At 37.2% G+C, this 15,244-nt stretch overlaps 1 protein-coding gene across 1 annotated transcript; it reads right to left on the minus strand.

Moving 5' to 3' along the window:
* Positions 1-1,601: 1,601 nt before the first annotated feature.
* On the minus strand, positions 1,602-12,981 carry LOC104909335 (putative homeodomain transcription factor 2). Its single transcript, XM_019611134.2, has 6 exons — positions 12,973-12,981; positions 11,752-11,808; positions 7,759-7,828; positions 6,609-6,767; positions 3,174-3,339; positions 1,602-2,497 (listed from the first exon to the last, which is right to left on the minus strand). The coding sequence occupies exons 1-6, from the start codon at positions 12,979-12,981 to the stop codon at positions 2,263-2,265; spliced, it is 696 nt and encodes a 231-aa protein (XP_019466679.1). The 3' UTR covers positions 1,602-2,262.
* Between the last annotated feature and the right edge of the window lie 2,263 nt (positions 12,982-15,244).

Here is a 15,244-nt window from a genome sequence, read left to right on the forward strand (position 1 = left end):
TTGTTTTATAAATCTAATCTAATGTTTTGCTCCTGTAGGGGAACATGCATTGCCCTTCTCCTTCAGGAAGCTCTGTGAGAACTTGGATTACACAGCAGATTTAACTCCTCTATAATATGTACATCATATGAACTGGGACAGTTGATTTACATTGTTCCTAAGATAAGGTACTCCATATACACAGTGGAGACCCACCAGCTAGGGAAGAAAACTCAAAAAGGAGCAATTAATCTGCAAGACTATGGACAAAATAACAACCAGAAAAGTCAGTTACTGAGACTTTTCATCCTTTATCTTCTTTAGTCTCATTCCACCTTCCCTCAAGCACTCCAGGAGAAACACTAACTGGCATTTTTTAATTATTATTTTTTAAAAAAGCAGCAACTGCTACTCCACTTCCCTTGTAGAAAACTACAGAACTTCCCCTTATCTAGATCCAAAATTCTTTATTGATTTTATTTCTAAATAAGTGAGTAGTACTTTTTTTTTTAGGAGGAAGTTTTTCCACACAGAGGGTGGTGACGCACTGGAACAGGTTGCCCACGGAGGCTGTGGATGCCCCATCCCTGCAGGCACTCAAGGCAAGGCTGGATGTGGCTCTGGACAGCCTGATCTGGTAGTTGGCAACCCTGCACATAGCAGGGGGTTGAAACAAGATGATCACTGTGGTCCTTTTCAACCTGGGCCATTCTATGATTCTATGATTCCATCCTATGATTCTAAAATCAGCTGAAATACTTTTGGCAGTTTCTATATATTTGCATGGATCAGATTTTATTACAAGCTTATAAAGAAGACACAGCAAGATACTTTATCATGGGCTCTGTGGAGCAGATTGCAAGCCTCTTCCTGTCTGCAGATTAGCAATGTGTCAGCTTGCATACAAACACAGTTTTTGTTTTCAAAATCCATAAAGATGACCCTTTAAGACAGTACTGAGGCTTTGGGCAATCAGCTCAAACTACTATAAAAAAAACTCTCCTAACTCATCTAAGCTGCAAAACTTATTAGAAGTTAAAGATTTCCACAAGTGGAGTAAGGACAAATTCCTGGCACTGGGGTTTCACAAGAACATCTTCAGCAGCATCACAATCTCAAGCCAGTTAGCCCACGCTCTCCATGTCGCATTCCTGCTTCCTCATTCCCAGTCCCACTTTGCAAACAAAAATATCTGCATGACTTTGGAAAAGAAAAATTACATGACAAAACTGCTGTGAGAAAAAAGAAAAAAAGGTTATTTTTCATCTGGATAAGCTGCCATGGTTCATTCTCAGACATACAAACCTCTGCAGCTGAAGAGTGACTAAAAGCTGCCTTAGCATTCTCAGTCACCCAAAGGAAGTGAAGAAGGCAAGGAAGAAAGTGAGTCTTCCAACAATCCTCAACAGTCCAACAATACTGATTGAAAATCAGTATCTTCACTGAGCAGATAATGCTCAGAAGTTTACAAGACCACACTCCAAATGTACCAGAAAGAAATACAGAGACCAATTTAGATGTAGTGTTACACAAAAGAACAGCTGTGGTGTCTATTACTATTGCTCTGTTTAAACCAGCTTAAACTACACACAGACCAAATTAACTTCTGCAGCATTCTTAGATATTTTTTAAATTTTTCCAGATTTTTATTTCCAGAATGTAACGTAACACAAGATAAAGCTTTACCAGAGGTTAAGAACACGAATCACGAATACAACAGACACATTAGTGTTGCAATATTTAAGATGCAGCATGCAGAACAAAACAATGTAGTAACTTGCAGTATCCCTTTTCTTCATTTTGTACCAGTTCATAAGCATATATTCAACTTTACTAGTAAATGCTGATGTATAGCACTCTGAAATATATCAAGCTTAAATGCTTCTTCCAGTCATTAGAACATGCATCTTCATGGCTCAGTGATTAAATGCCATGCTTGAGTCCTGAAGGTTTTTCCTTCAGAAAAATGTGTGATTTTATGACAGCGATGGCGACCTATGTGCATTCTCTCCATGTAATTATCAAATAATGCAATCAACTAAAATATAAAATTTTCTCGTTGGATTAAAATTGAAAAAACAAGCTAGTTCATTCCTGACACATCGCAAAGTGTAGTCCTACAATTATCATAAAAATCAGCCAAAGTTACTTTGCATTTCTACATTTGTTTCATCAACAATTTCAGAAGGCAAAAAGGAAGAGGTTAATGCACATTCAAACACTGAGCTGAGTTTACTATTAAGTTTTTGTCAATTTATTTTTTGTTCTTATCTAATCAGCAGATTAACGTTTACTTCTCTGGAAAAGGGATAGTGCATATCTCACACATATGTAGCCTTGAATAAATACAAACCCTGATAAAAAGAAAGCGGCATGCCAGATATCTCTGAAGACAGCGCCAATACTGTAAGAGGTGCTTGTACCGTAGCTCTGCACTGTTCCCTCCTGTGTGTTATCTGTGGTACTAGAGCCATCTCCTTCCCTATGTACTTCCAAATGTGCTGCTTTCCTTAATTTCCTTCATCAGAAGAGATTAAAATTGGAAGGTAGCTTTATAAGTGCAATCTACTACTTCTATAACGTGTTCAGCAGTTTTAGGCATGCAAAAACAAGCAAAATTTCAAGACATGTTGCTAAAGGTTTATCGTGTTGATTTAACAAATTCCATTTACAAAAACTAAGTTATAACAGTTATTCATCACCTTAACACTTAAATACAAGGTAAGATAAATTTCATCTCAGAGGCTAAGGCCTGCAAAGTTTCACTACTGCAGGTTTTCCCACTATAATGGGACAGTTCCCTGCAGCAAACCATATACACTGAAGTGCTGGAAGACTTTCAGGTCTATGCTTCCAGTACCTCCTTTAACACATTTCTCACAGATCGCTGGCCAGTACTGCACAGAGTTCTAAAGCAAAACTTGCAGTAATGTGTCACTCCATCAGTATTCAGTCACAAGCTCTTTTGAGGCAAAAACATCACATTTAATGTATTAAGAAAAACAGTGCACAAATTAGTAAATGCACAAATGTTAGAGCACTAATCAAGCACCCATTTTAAAGTTTCAAATAAAAACGGAGCTTCAATTTCTCATCCCTTGTGAAGCAGAGACTGTAAATCCCTACAATTTTATGCACATTCTTCAGAATAGTTCAACAAACCTAAATGATAAGTACTTTAATACAGACTATACCTTCTTCTTTTAACCCCTGTGCTGGGAGGAGGCTTAGGGGTTCGTGTTGAAACAATCTGACAGTGTACAGTTCCAAGTAGCAACATGAGCCATATTGGCCCAATTACTTCAGTCAGAGGTATATTATGTGGGCTCTGGGCTGTACAGAATAACACTACAGCAGCAACTGGAAAAGAAGGAAGATGAAGTTGAGTTCAATACTTGAAATGTCTGGGATGGCCAACTTATTATATGACTTATCTTAAAATGAGAAGCAGTCACATGCAGTTCTTCACCTGCATTTTAAACCAAGCTTGAAATTCAGAGCATGGAATGACAATTACAATAAAATGAGAGACAGTAATCAGTAATTGACTAATCTTCATGCTCATGTCTTCCTTTACACTTGTGATATTATAAATATTGCTCAAAAAATGGTAGCAGAATGAAAGGCGAGGGGAAGGCATTTGCAAAGCTAGGTATGACAGGAAGTAAATTCATACTGAGATGACAATTTAGTAGGAGGAAAAAAAAAACAAAATCAAGCAACAAATTCTATGCTTCAACCAATCCAGATAAATTTAGTCCTGTATCACTTGAAACCAACACAGCACAATCCAACAAGTCAGGTGAGCAGAGGAGTCATCAAACAAGGAGCTGGTTTCCCTGACAGGTTGTATCCCTCCACTTTGGAGATGCTTAACACCATGCTGCACATTGCTCTGAGCAGCCCATGACAGCTAATGATGCTCTGAGCAGAGGTTGACCCCTGGGGATGCCTGTCAAGCTCAGCTAACTTGCGACTACGAAATCAAACATCTATTTCAATGCAGACTCGTAACGAGAAACTCTTTAATACTTTAGCTGAAAGCATTTTTAACTCCATATTCCATTCAAAAGACAAAATTTCCCATACGCTTGTGTATAAATTTTCTAATAACAAGGAAAGCTCAAAGACAAACCATGCACATTACAAGGTAGTCCAGCTGAAGTGACCAGGACTACAACTAGCATTTGTGCTTGGAAAAGTGGCAGCTTCCCCTTCATAGAAACATAGAATCATTAAGGCTAGAAAAGACCTCTGGGATCATCAAGTCCAACCATCAACCCATCATTACTTGTTAATCTTATAACCTTATAACATGCTTCTCATACACAGCCAACACCCACAGAGCTCTTCCTACTCCTGTTACACAGCCCAATCATTTCTACAACTTAGAAAAGCTATTTACAAGCTTTAGGTCAGAAACAACAACACCTTTTTCTAAATGAGTTCATCTGAATTTCTCAAACAAACAGTTAGATTCATATGGTATAAAGTGTACAGAAATAGCCTACTATGCAATCTGTGTAAATATACTGATCTGAGTACAACAAGCTCCACAGATCCACTTGAAATAATTTTCGGGACTACGTATCCACAAAATAATTTCAAACTTCACTATAGATTTCAGAAAACATGAGTCTATAGACTGCACACCCCTCCCACGAAGTTTACACAGATTTAACAAAACATTACCAACCTCCCAGTCCTTTCAGTAACACAGGAAGGAAATGCACAAATTTCTGCACAACGTGCCAACATGCTGTGATTCAAACTACCACAGAACTGCTCCTACCAGCAGCTTAGGCTTCAAACAATTTCTCCTACCAGTTTCAACTATTTCTTTCCTTATTTATTACATCTGGACTGGTATTTTCCTAAATGACAGTGCTGTATTTTGTGAAACAAACAAATGGAATGATCTCATGTAGAGCCAAAAAGCTCTCTCAAAGCAGGCAACTACATTTCAAAGATCAAATCATTTATTTTTCAGTACTAAAAGCTTTGAAATAGTTGTATCACCAAGAATTTTAAAAATGCATACATACATAAATACACATCTCACCAAAATAAATTTATAACTGCTATGAATATTCACATTTCTTGTTTCATACTAAAATACACAGTATGAGATACATACTAATATCACACATCAGTTTTCGTATTAGAATATAGAAACATTTTAAAAGTGAAAATGAGGTAGTGGTATAACCTAAATGGATATGAAATCAGAAGAAAAAACTTTTTACTTCTACCTTAACTTACCAGCCTGTTCAATGACCTTGAACAGAAACATTTCCTTGTTTCTCTTTCTCTTATCACATAGTTTTCTAATCATAATTTATTATAAAGTGAACAAATGTAAATAAAATCTGGAGTTTTAATCTACAGTCAGGGAAAAAAATTCTTTCCTTTACTGTTACTATTTAGCATAGTATACTCAGAGGCTAACGTGCAATAATAATTCTTAAGCACCTATCTAAGAATTTGGGATAGGGAAAATTTTTGACAGCTTACATGAATGTCATTATAGTTCAAGTTTGGGGGCACCATCACTGTGGAACAAATTTATAGCTGCTAACATCAAATAAGAGGTACTGTATTTTTATTCTTCCAGTTCTAATTTTAGATACAATTTCCAAATGATACAGAAATTTGTAAGTGTGAGGACTGAATGCAAAACTGAAAAGGTAATCATCATATTTTAATTGGATTTCAGTAGATAACTTATCAGTCGTTTAGTTTTTCAGAGTGCTTAAACTGCTCCCAACTTGCATTCAGCTTCTGATTTGTTTTTTTGTTGTGCATGCTTCCAATACACTTATTCTCTTACTGACTTTCACACTGTTAGATATTGACTCATTACATTACATTCTTCCTTCTCTAATTTTCCACATTTATATTACATATAATGAAGAGAAATACAGGCTTCGAATACGGGAACTCGTGATTCATCATCCCATTTAAAAGCTGAGAATTTCCTTCTGTTTGTTATAAAATGACTTTGCACAACTGTTAATCTAGGAAGTGTAAAATTAAGATGCATACTCCCTTCATGTGCAATGGAAAAGTTAGCAGAAGCATATAGAACTATAAGTAATAGATTCATCAGCCATCCAGTAGCAAGACTGAGGTATGACTGAAATATGAGCTTAAAGTTTACTGCCTCTGATGTGACAAGATAACCCATGGAAGAACTGGAAATTGATCACACATCATCCTACTAGGCTGTGCAAGATGTATAATAGCAGGTTCAGCATTCTGTGCAGACCAAGAGCTCTTATCAAGAAGCACAAGTAACAGGACTAATCCTCATCCAGAAAATCAAAGGTTTCTTAGGTGACTCTCAGTCTTGAAATCAATTAGTCCTAGAAACCTAAATTATATACAGAGATGCCAAAGTAACACAAGTGCTAAGTGCTGAAGAAAACCTGTGAGGAAATGCTCAAATTTTCAAAATGTCTCCTTTATATAATTGTAAAAGAGGAACTAATCATAAGACACTTTTGCAATCTATTCCAGCATACATTGGAAGGAATTTTAATAGTATTAAGTGAACAAAGCAACATATAGAAGTAGTAATGGTTAAATTAAAGCATTCAGTCGAAGCTGATCCTATAATCCAATTCTACCTTGAAGAAGGTAAAGAACAAGCAGCCAGAAAAAGATGACTCTCGATGTCACTTGTAGCCACCACCTGTAGAAGAATGGAAAGAAAACAACTCTCACGATTCCTTTGCGGGTCAGAGATGTCCAGGGACTTTCGGGTTTTGCTTTAGCAAAAGCAGATCCTTCAAAAAAAAAAAAAAGAAAAGAAAAGAAGGATGTATTTCATTTTATGACTAATAATAAATTGAGATGCTGAGTAGTTAGAGACAGAGGATCAGTAATTAAATGTAATTATACATAGTTCTAAATGCATCTACGTTGATGGTAATCAACATAGAGCGCTGCTGTAGCCAGGAAAGTGGAATACAGGTGAGAAACATGCAGCAGTATCAGACAAACTGATGACCAGCTCTAGGGGAAGGGAAGCTACCCAAAGACTAATTCATCTGTCTTTTCTTTTATACCATTTTTCATCTCAGTCATTCAAACACTCTTTTTTCCACATCCTACCATAACTTTCCCTTCTTACTCCCTGCAAATTCCCACTTCTCTGGCATCTAGAAAACTGTTCAGTATTTGCTTAGAGCTATGGCTTTAAGAGAGTCTGTGTATCCATGTCACCCACAACTGGATCGTGTGCATGTGTGTAAGCAACTCCATGACTGCTAGCAAAGACCAAGGATTCTGCTAATTCTAGATCTGAATTCAACAAGCACTACAGGAATGTATTTTTGAGGACAAGCTGGCTGCTGGGCTCATGGAAAAATAATCTAGATAACATTTTCCCCAGCCTTTGTGAGGTATGAGGAAAATTAAATAAAGATCAAATAAAGATTAAATACTTCTTGAGAAGTCTTACATCACTTTGACCTTGTTGTTTTGCTCTTGAAAATGTGTAAGAAATATTTAATGCCTATACAACTGTTACTCTTCCAAAATTTTGACATAATTTTTCCTCAAACCATCAGAAGATTTGAAAGAAGTCTGGAAGTATGGAAATAGGAGACTGCTGAACTGATAATGCCCAAACTATCATCCATAGAAATCCACTGATTTCTTTTTCTCAAACCTAAGTCTATTCAAAACTTAAATCCAGTTTTTTGAGCCTTCAGCTTATGACAAGACAGTTCATTTAAACCTGAGAAATCTGGCTTCTCCTAGCTCAAGACTTACCTCGCACAAGATCAACATCTATGAGGTCTGGTTTTACATGTCCTGTTTTCTTTGGTTTGTTTCTCAAACCCTGAAATATGCAAATATTGAACATGAGCATATACTGACACAGAAGACAAAAATAGTGTGATGTGCTAATAATGATGTGGTCAGTAATTGTGTTTAACCTATACTGTTCTTAAGGATTCAGACAAAAGTCAACTTCAGAGACTTCAAGTACTATAAAGCATTCTGAGGTACAAGGCACTAATCAATGCCTTTTCACACTTAACAGTCCAAACAAAACCTGAACAATTACTGACCCAACTACGTAGATCCAAAATGTTGTTAAGCACTGAGCACACATTCCCCATGGCTTTGGGTTATACAGACAAAATCTGCACACACTTGCAATAATTAGTAGTACATTCATATTAGGTTTCCAGAACTTTTGCCACAAATTACTTTCCTGAATCTTTTCTCCTTCAATATCTAGTTAAACTTCATCAAATGCTGTTGACTCCTCAATTCTAAAACTAAACAGCAAATCACATCGTAATGTAAAAGCCACTAATCAATAGCAAGTTCTGCTGTCAGAAGTCTAAATTCTAGAAAATTATTGGTATTCCCAATACTGAGCAAAGAGCAGCCTATTAAAAAGGAAAAGTAAACAACACAGGAAAGCAGCAGAGAAAAAGAGAAAGCATCTATTTATACTTCCTTTTAGAAACAGCATCTTTCCTTATGGAAGAGCCAAACGTCCTCGCAAAACTGTCCAGTTGATTCTTTATGTTAAGATGTGATGCTTAGAGACAGATATTTGTGAGTTTATTTTGATGTCTTCAGATCAGGCTCCTGGTCACATTAGCTAATAACGATTCCATGTACAATTCAGACATAGTAAAATATAGTAATTCAAAAAAATATTGAGGATACAAATGGAATTATAATGGAAGTGATTTAACTGTGTTCATTCAAATAGCAGTTCCATTTGCTGGTGAACTGCAGATTTCCAACACAGTCATATTACATTCATGTTTAAAAAAAATAAAATGTATTACATAAGTATACGCATTAAATTTAGATAAAATTATACAAATTAAATGAATAAAAATGAGAGAAAGATTAATGACATCTAGCCGTGTTAATCTTCATAGCAACTACATAAAGCATGTTTTCAAATAGCACAGCTCAAAATATTTCTTGCCCTTAAATTCAGCTGGACTTATTTTTAAAATAACACAACAATATAAAAACCAAAACCAAAAAAACAAATCACTGTTGGCAGGGAACTAGCTGTATAATCAATACCTCGTAGATCCATTAGATAGAAGAGAGTTTGCTTGAAATTAAACAAAATTAATACATGGAACTGATGGCTGGTTAGGACAAAATGTATTCTTCAGATGACAAATGCTGTTTTACTGCAGACTTAGCACTGCTTAATGCACAAGATTTTCATAGGTCAGCAGTCTAAAAACTGCAGTAATTTTATGTGGAAGCCCATACTTAAAAATTGTATTTACTGTAACTCCATAAATAAATATTCCTGGGAATTTTTGCATAAGCAAGCCACTCTATTTCAGAAAAGGTTCTAAAGATTAAAAATAGAAGATACTGTATGATACAATACATTTCAACTGTACTGCTGCTTATGGGCCTCATGATTTTTTCCTCAAAATTCTAAATAAACAGACATGTGCATCTTAGAAAAAATAACCCACTGGAAATACAGACAGTCCTATGAACAATTTACCACTGTGCCTATTTTCATTCTGCAGAAAGAACATTTCAAAAAAAAAAAAAGTCAACAATGAAACTCAATGCATCTTTCATTGGGAGAGCAGTGTGACATTCTTAAAAAATGTCACTGGTCAAATCTCAAATGCTTTCAGTGTCCATGAACTATAGTGAACTGGTAGCTCTACTTTTTGCCACACACAATGAAAGAATTCCTTTTATTAAGATGCAATTTCTCTATTCATGTGTCACAAATTTGTGTGATGTATGTGGAAAACAGTAGTGTTCCAAAATAAGGTTAATTAAGAAATAATTATATTCCATACTATTCAGGTCCATCCAATTAACTCACATAATTTCTTTTCAGTACTTAACACATTTCTGCTACCTAATATAAAAACTACAAAGTTTAAATAAAAGCTTTTAAAAAATAGTTACTGTTGTAAAAACTCCACTGCACAAAGTTTAAAAGTAATAGTTCAGTTAAAACTACCCTATTAATATTAATTTATACTACTGGCAACAATTTTTATTTTTATTTTTTTTAACTAAAAATAACTTCTTGGTTAAGTTCTTTATTAACTTCTTTAGTTAAGTTCGTTTATAAACAGTGTTATAGTGGCTTTGAGACAGAAGCTTTAATGTATGACACCTGAACGTAACAACCTGTTTCAGTGCTCCCTTCATTATGCTAAGTCATGGACTCCTCAGGGTTGGAAGAGACCTCTGAAGGCCATCTAGCCCAGCTCCTCTGCAATGGACAGGGACAGCACAGCTAGAGCAGGTCATCCAGGGCCCCATCCAGCCTCCTCTTGAAAGCCTCCCCATCATGCTAATTCTTCTTCTGGGTGCTATCATTTCTGCCATTGTTTAATTTGTTAATTATCAGCCTATAATCCAAACAAGCTGAATTTCCCACAGGCTCAAGACTATATTTGCAATAAATTAATTGAATGTTGCCCTGTCACACAGCAGCTACAAGCACTTCTGTTGTAATGGCAATTGGTTTTCACAGTCACTGACAAGACACTGAAAATAAAGCCATACACCAACACCTTCATTTGAAATTAGTTGTGCTGATATCAAGAGCATTTCTGCACCACCTCTCTGCATGCTTCAGACAGCGGGTACCACAAGATGCAATTGTCGTGCAATAGCCTTCTGATCACATCAACGTGTGGCAGCAATCAAAGCTGCACCTCATGTGGCACACAGCAGTACTGTGCTAGGGAGGGCTGCCCGGCAGCTCCCAGCACCTGAGCTGCACAGCCCCCGGGTCTCCCCGCAGCTGCACTCAGCCAGCTCAGCACCAGCAGCAGCTCAGGTCTCCTCGTGCTGCCTAACGGGGCACGTTGTACAACTGTGGAGGTGTGATGTCACAGAGATTCCTTATCAGGCTCGGAAGCACTTCTGAAAATATAATCTCTGATTTCAAAGCTAATCTGGAGATTTTGTAGAGAGATCAGGTCGGTGAGAGCTCCCGTGTAATGATCTCCCTAACGTATGCTATTTAGCTATTGAAGTAGTGGAGAAGAATAAACAAAAACCCACAGGAATGCTGAAGAAATGTGTATTTTACTAATGCTAAGAATTAACACAGCCTGTAAGCTCATGCAGTAATAGCGTATTTCTTGTGTGCAGTACTTGAAGAGAAAAGGTTAATTGCAAGAAAACACCAGTGGAACTAATTTTAACATCACAGAGTATGACACAATCTACAATCAGCAGAAGTATTACACATAGGATTGATTGTTTTCCCCAGAACACTGTAGCAATGCGGCAGACACTGATGGCACTGTTAGTTAAACCAAAATGCAAAAAACTGCTGTTAACTGCTTTCTCAGGACACAAAGCCTGAAGTACTTACCAGTCTAATAAACTGTACAAAACAATGACAGCATCATAAAGGAGGAAAAGTGAACTGGAGGGATAAGGTAACTAACTGAAAGTAAGGAGAGCTCAGATAACCGACGTTAGAATTCATCACAGAGTGAAAGAGAGGCACTCATAAACTAAGCTCTGGCTTAAGATAATAATAAAAAAAGCACTGAAGTACAGACGGATGTAGAACTTCTAAATGCTGTAGATTTAGCAGTCATATAAAGTAAATAGAGTACACTATACCAGTTTCATTTGATTACACTCCAGAAGTGTCTATTTTTGCTTCACCAGCATTGAAGAATATCCCATACATTGTAAATTACATCAGCATATACAATTACAGATTACTGATAACTGGCAAAAAAAAAAAAAAAACTTGATATACTGTATTACCTTGATTTCTCTTTGTTCTACTGATTTTTCCCATATTTGTTGATCATATGCCCCAATCTAAAAAGAACACAAAACAGAATCTAAATTAGGTTTTCAAATAAATTGACTGTACAAAATCAACCTATCTTTCAGACAAACATGAAGACGGCAGGTTATCTCCTCAAGGAGACTTATTGTCCAAGCAATCATCATCTTCCACACTCCATCTCTACTGGGCAGGACCTGGCTGACCCAGAACTCTGCTGCTCTGCTGAGCCTGACAGGCTGAGGCCAGCCAGCCCAGAGCCTCAATGCGAGGCTGCCCGGCCTCAGTGCAGCTGAGGAAAGAAGAAAATACAATTCACAGTTAGCTGAAGCCAGATCTTCCACTCATTATTTTAGAACGGCTCTCTCTACATTTCCTGTTCCTCACCACCCACTTTTACAGCTCCATTGTCTTGAGTTCCATCTCTTCAGACTGCAGAGCAGCAGAAGTTACCAGCAGGCTGGAAGGCAGCTAGATTCCAGGTCAGGGAAAACTCAAAATGCAGAAAGAATATCAGGAAACTGCCCTTTTCCCCAGTGAATCACTGATGAAATAACACTCCTAGTAGACCTATTTTGAAATTTAACTAATCTTTTCCTTATACCATACTGTACTATTTTCTTTTCCTGAGAACAAGCATTATTTGAAGATTGTCAGTTCTAAGGTTTCCAAGACTCTCATCAAGCTGCCAGTCTATTTATTCCCAAAGCTCTTCTGAAGATCTTAGTTTTGTCTGAATGTGAACAAGCTTTTAAGTTAAAAAATTGTAGTAAAAAGGAATTGGCTTTCTCCAGGCTCTACTCTTATCACAGTTTTGTAGAAAACTTCAGGTATTTATAAGACTAAAGGTAAGACAAAGTGGCAAGAATAAGTCAACATGTGAGACAATGCATCTTTCTAAGAAGTTACCAAAGAGAAGCAGCTTGCTTTGAATAGCGCACGCAGAGCTTCCGACATTTCTCAGCAATGGTCTGTTTTACAGTGCAGAATTAAGAAACAGCTTGGGTTGCAAGGGACCTCAAAGCCCACCCAGCCCCAACCCCCATCAGCTCAGGCTGCCCAGGGCCCCATGCAACCTTGAGCACCCGCGGGGATGGGGACCCACAGCTTCTCTGAGCAGCCGGTGCCCTCACCAAACATTTTTAAAGTTTTCTCCTTAGCCATACATACAGACACACACGTGCACCCACACTTACTGCCCTCATACCTGAACCTTGGTTCCTGTTACCAAGCTCTGACCAGTGAAGCACTACATTGATTTTGTGTCACAATAGCAAGGCAGATTCATGTATGGAAGGAAACTTACTCAAAGTCTCTTTATTGACTGTAAAGAAAGCTGATACAACCAGCTTCGTCCAAACACCCGATGGGAAGGAAAAAAACCCACTGCTTGATTACTCCATGGCTCATTTTCATATCTCCTTAGTACTTCCTATTCACAAGATACAAACACCCAAACAATTTCTAGCTCACTAGCCTAAAATACCAAAAGAAAAACCTACCGATTTTTTAGTAATAATAAGACATAGCACCTTGCACTTAGAAAAAGCACATATACCAGGGAAAATAATGGAGAAGTCAGGCACTGTACTGAGCAGATTAAGTGCTTGCTATAATTAAACTAATTAAAATAAAACTAGTTTAAGAGCTGGCTCCATCTGGATAACCGCCAGCAATTAAAAAGTCAATATGTTGAATAAGCACTCCACCCAGATGTTTATATCAAATTGCTTTGGCTTCTTCCTAAATACATTTTAAATGACATTTCAGATCTTCCTGTTTTTCATGACATTTACATTTTATTTCTTAGAGTCCTAAGAGAGTTTTTTGTATGGCTTAATATTGGGTCTTTCCCCCCCTCGCTTCCCAACAAGCTTTCTTTCTACAAAGACACAAGAGTCTGCCTCCCACTTCATTGTGCAAGAAACAAACGTGGAGGCCTTTGTGCCAAGGAAATTGCAAAGCAAACTCTGTATTTCTAATCCCATTCATGACCGATACTGTTTTAGGGTTGAAAGAGTCTTTAAGAGAGTTCTTCACATAAACAAACAATAGATCACTTGTTATAGGAATTCTGGGAAACAGATCCCAGAAGACATCTGAAGCAAGTCAGTCGACCAAATTTCATTTGGGCTTACTCATCTTCTCCCGCAAACATACTAGGCAGCAGCTTCAGTCTCCAAAACACACAAGCAGGGATTTTGCCATTGACATTTTTCTTTTAACATGACTCCGTAACGTAATTATTTCAGTAGTAGGTAAAATAAGAGAAGAGGACCAGGAAGATGGTCTTTTACAGTATGTACTGGCCTGGCCAATCTTTTCTGATCATGGCCAATTATCAAAATCTGGAGTATAGGGCTGTTAAATAAAGGCATACTGTTGCAAACAGAAAGGAGTTCTAGGGACAGCTACAGAGAGCAATTATCACTACAATCTCTTGCAAATTATTATTACTTTTTTTAATCCACCCAATTTTGTATTTTGTGCTTTAGGAAACCTTTTGGGGCACTTCTGGGAGTGCACATACAAGCTCAGCCCATCAAATCTGCACCTGATCTTCAATTTCCCTTCTCTCAAACAGCACAAGCATCCATCTATACTTCTCTTGCAAACCTATCAGAAGGAAACACAAGCAAATAAGTGCATCATTGAAAAGTAACATACTGGCACACTTAATTTCACACATTAAACAAAAATCCATAGACCCAGTGTTACTGACAGAAAAGACAAGTAAAAAACAGAGACATTCAATCTTTTCTGCTACCCAACAACAGGAAAACTTACCTATTTTCTCACCAATACATCCAACAGAACTCACTGAAAAGAGATCTCCACTGACAAGTTGCAATATGTAATAAATACTGGACATGAGAAAGAGAACAAGCTAAATGAGAGTTAGTGAATGAGGGAATTCAAGACTAAAGTTACTACTAGCAAGCCTTCCCAGTTTTAAATTGAGAGCATCAGGCAATTATATCCTCAGAGAGTTCTGATTTGTAAGTATTTACATTTATATTGTATTCCTTGTTAAATCCAAATACTAAGTTGTCTGAGGTTTACATGTGGGCTCTCTCTGGCTCTTTATTGCTCAGTTTTTTGAAACTGTACGTATCAGAGGGACACCGAAAAGAAAAATACCTAACAGTGCCCCAAAAGTTAATTTCTGAAGGCAATCAGGAAATAGGCTTGTAGAGATAGAACTGCCCATGTTTCTATCATGAAGAACTTAATATACACAAAACTTGATCAAAGCAAGGTTTTCCTTCATAAGCAACTGTCCCCAGGGCTACAGAGGTGTTCAAGGTTCCTATGTGTGGAATCATTAAGTTGATATTAAGACCTGCATATACTCCCAGATCTAATATAATTGGGAGCAGATATAAGCTCCCAAATCTACCCCAATTCTCTCCCATTACACCTGCAAATTTTGCAATATTCTTCAAAGAAGGCTGAATGAAAAAAAAA

Source organism: Meleagris gallopavo, chromosome 1, assembly GCF_000146605.3.
Source record: "Meleagris gallopavo isolate NT-WF06-2002-E0010 breed Aviagen turkey brand Nicholas breeding stock chromosome 1, Turkey_5.1, whole genome shotgun sequence".
Taxonomy (NCBI): domain Eukaryota; kingdom Metazoa; phylum Chordata; class Aves; order Galliformes; family Phasianidae; genus Meleagris; species Meleagris gallopavo.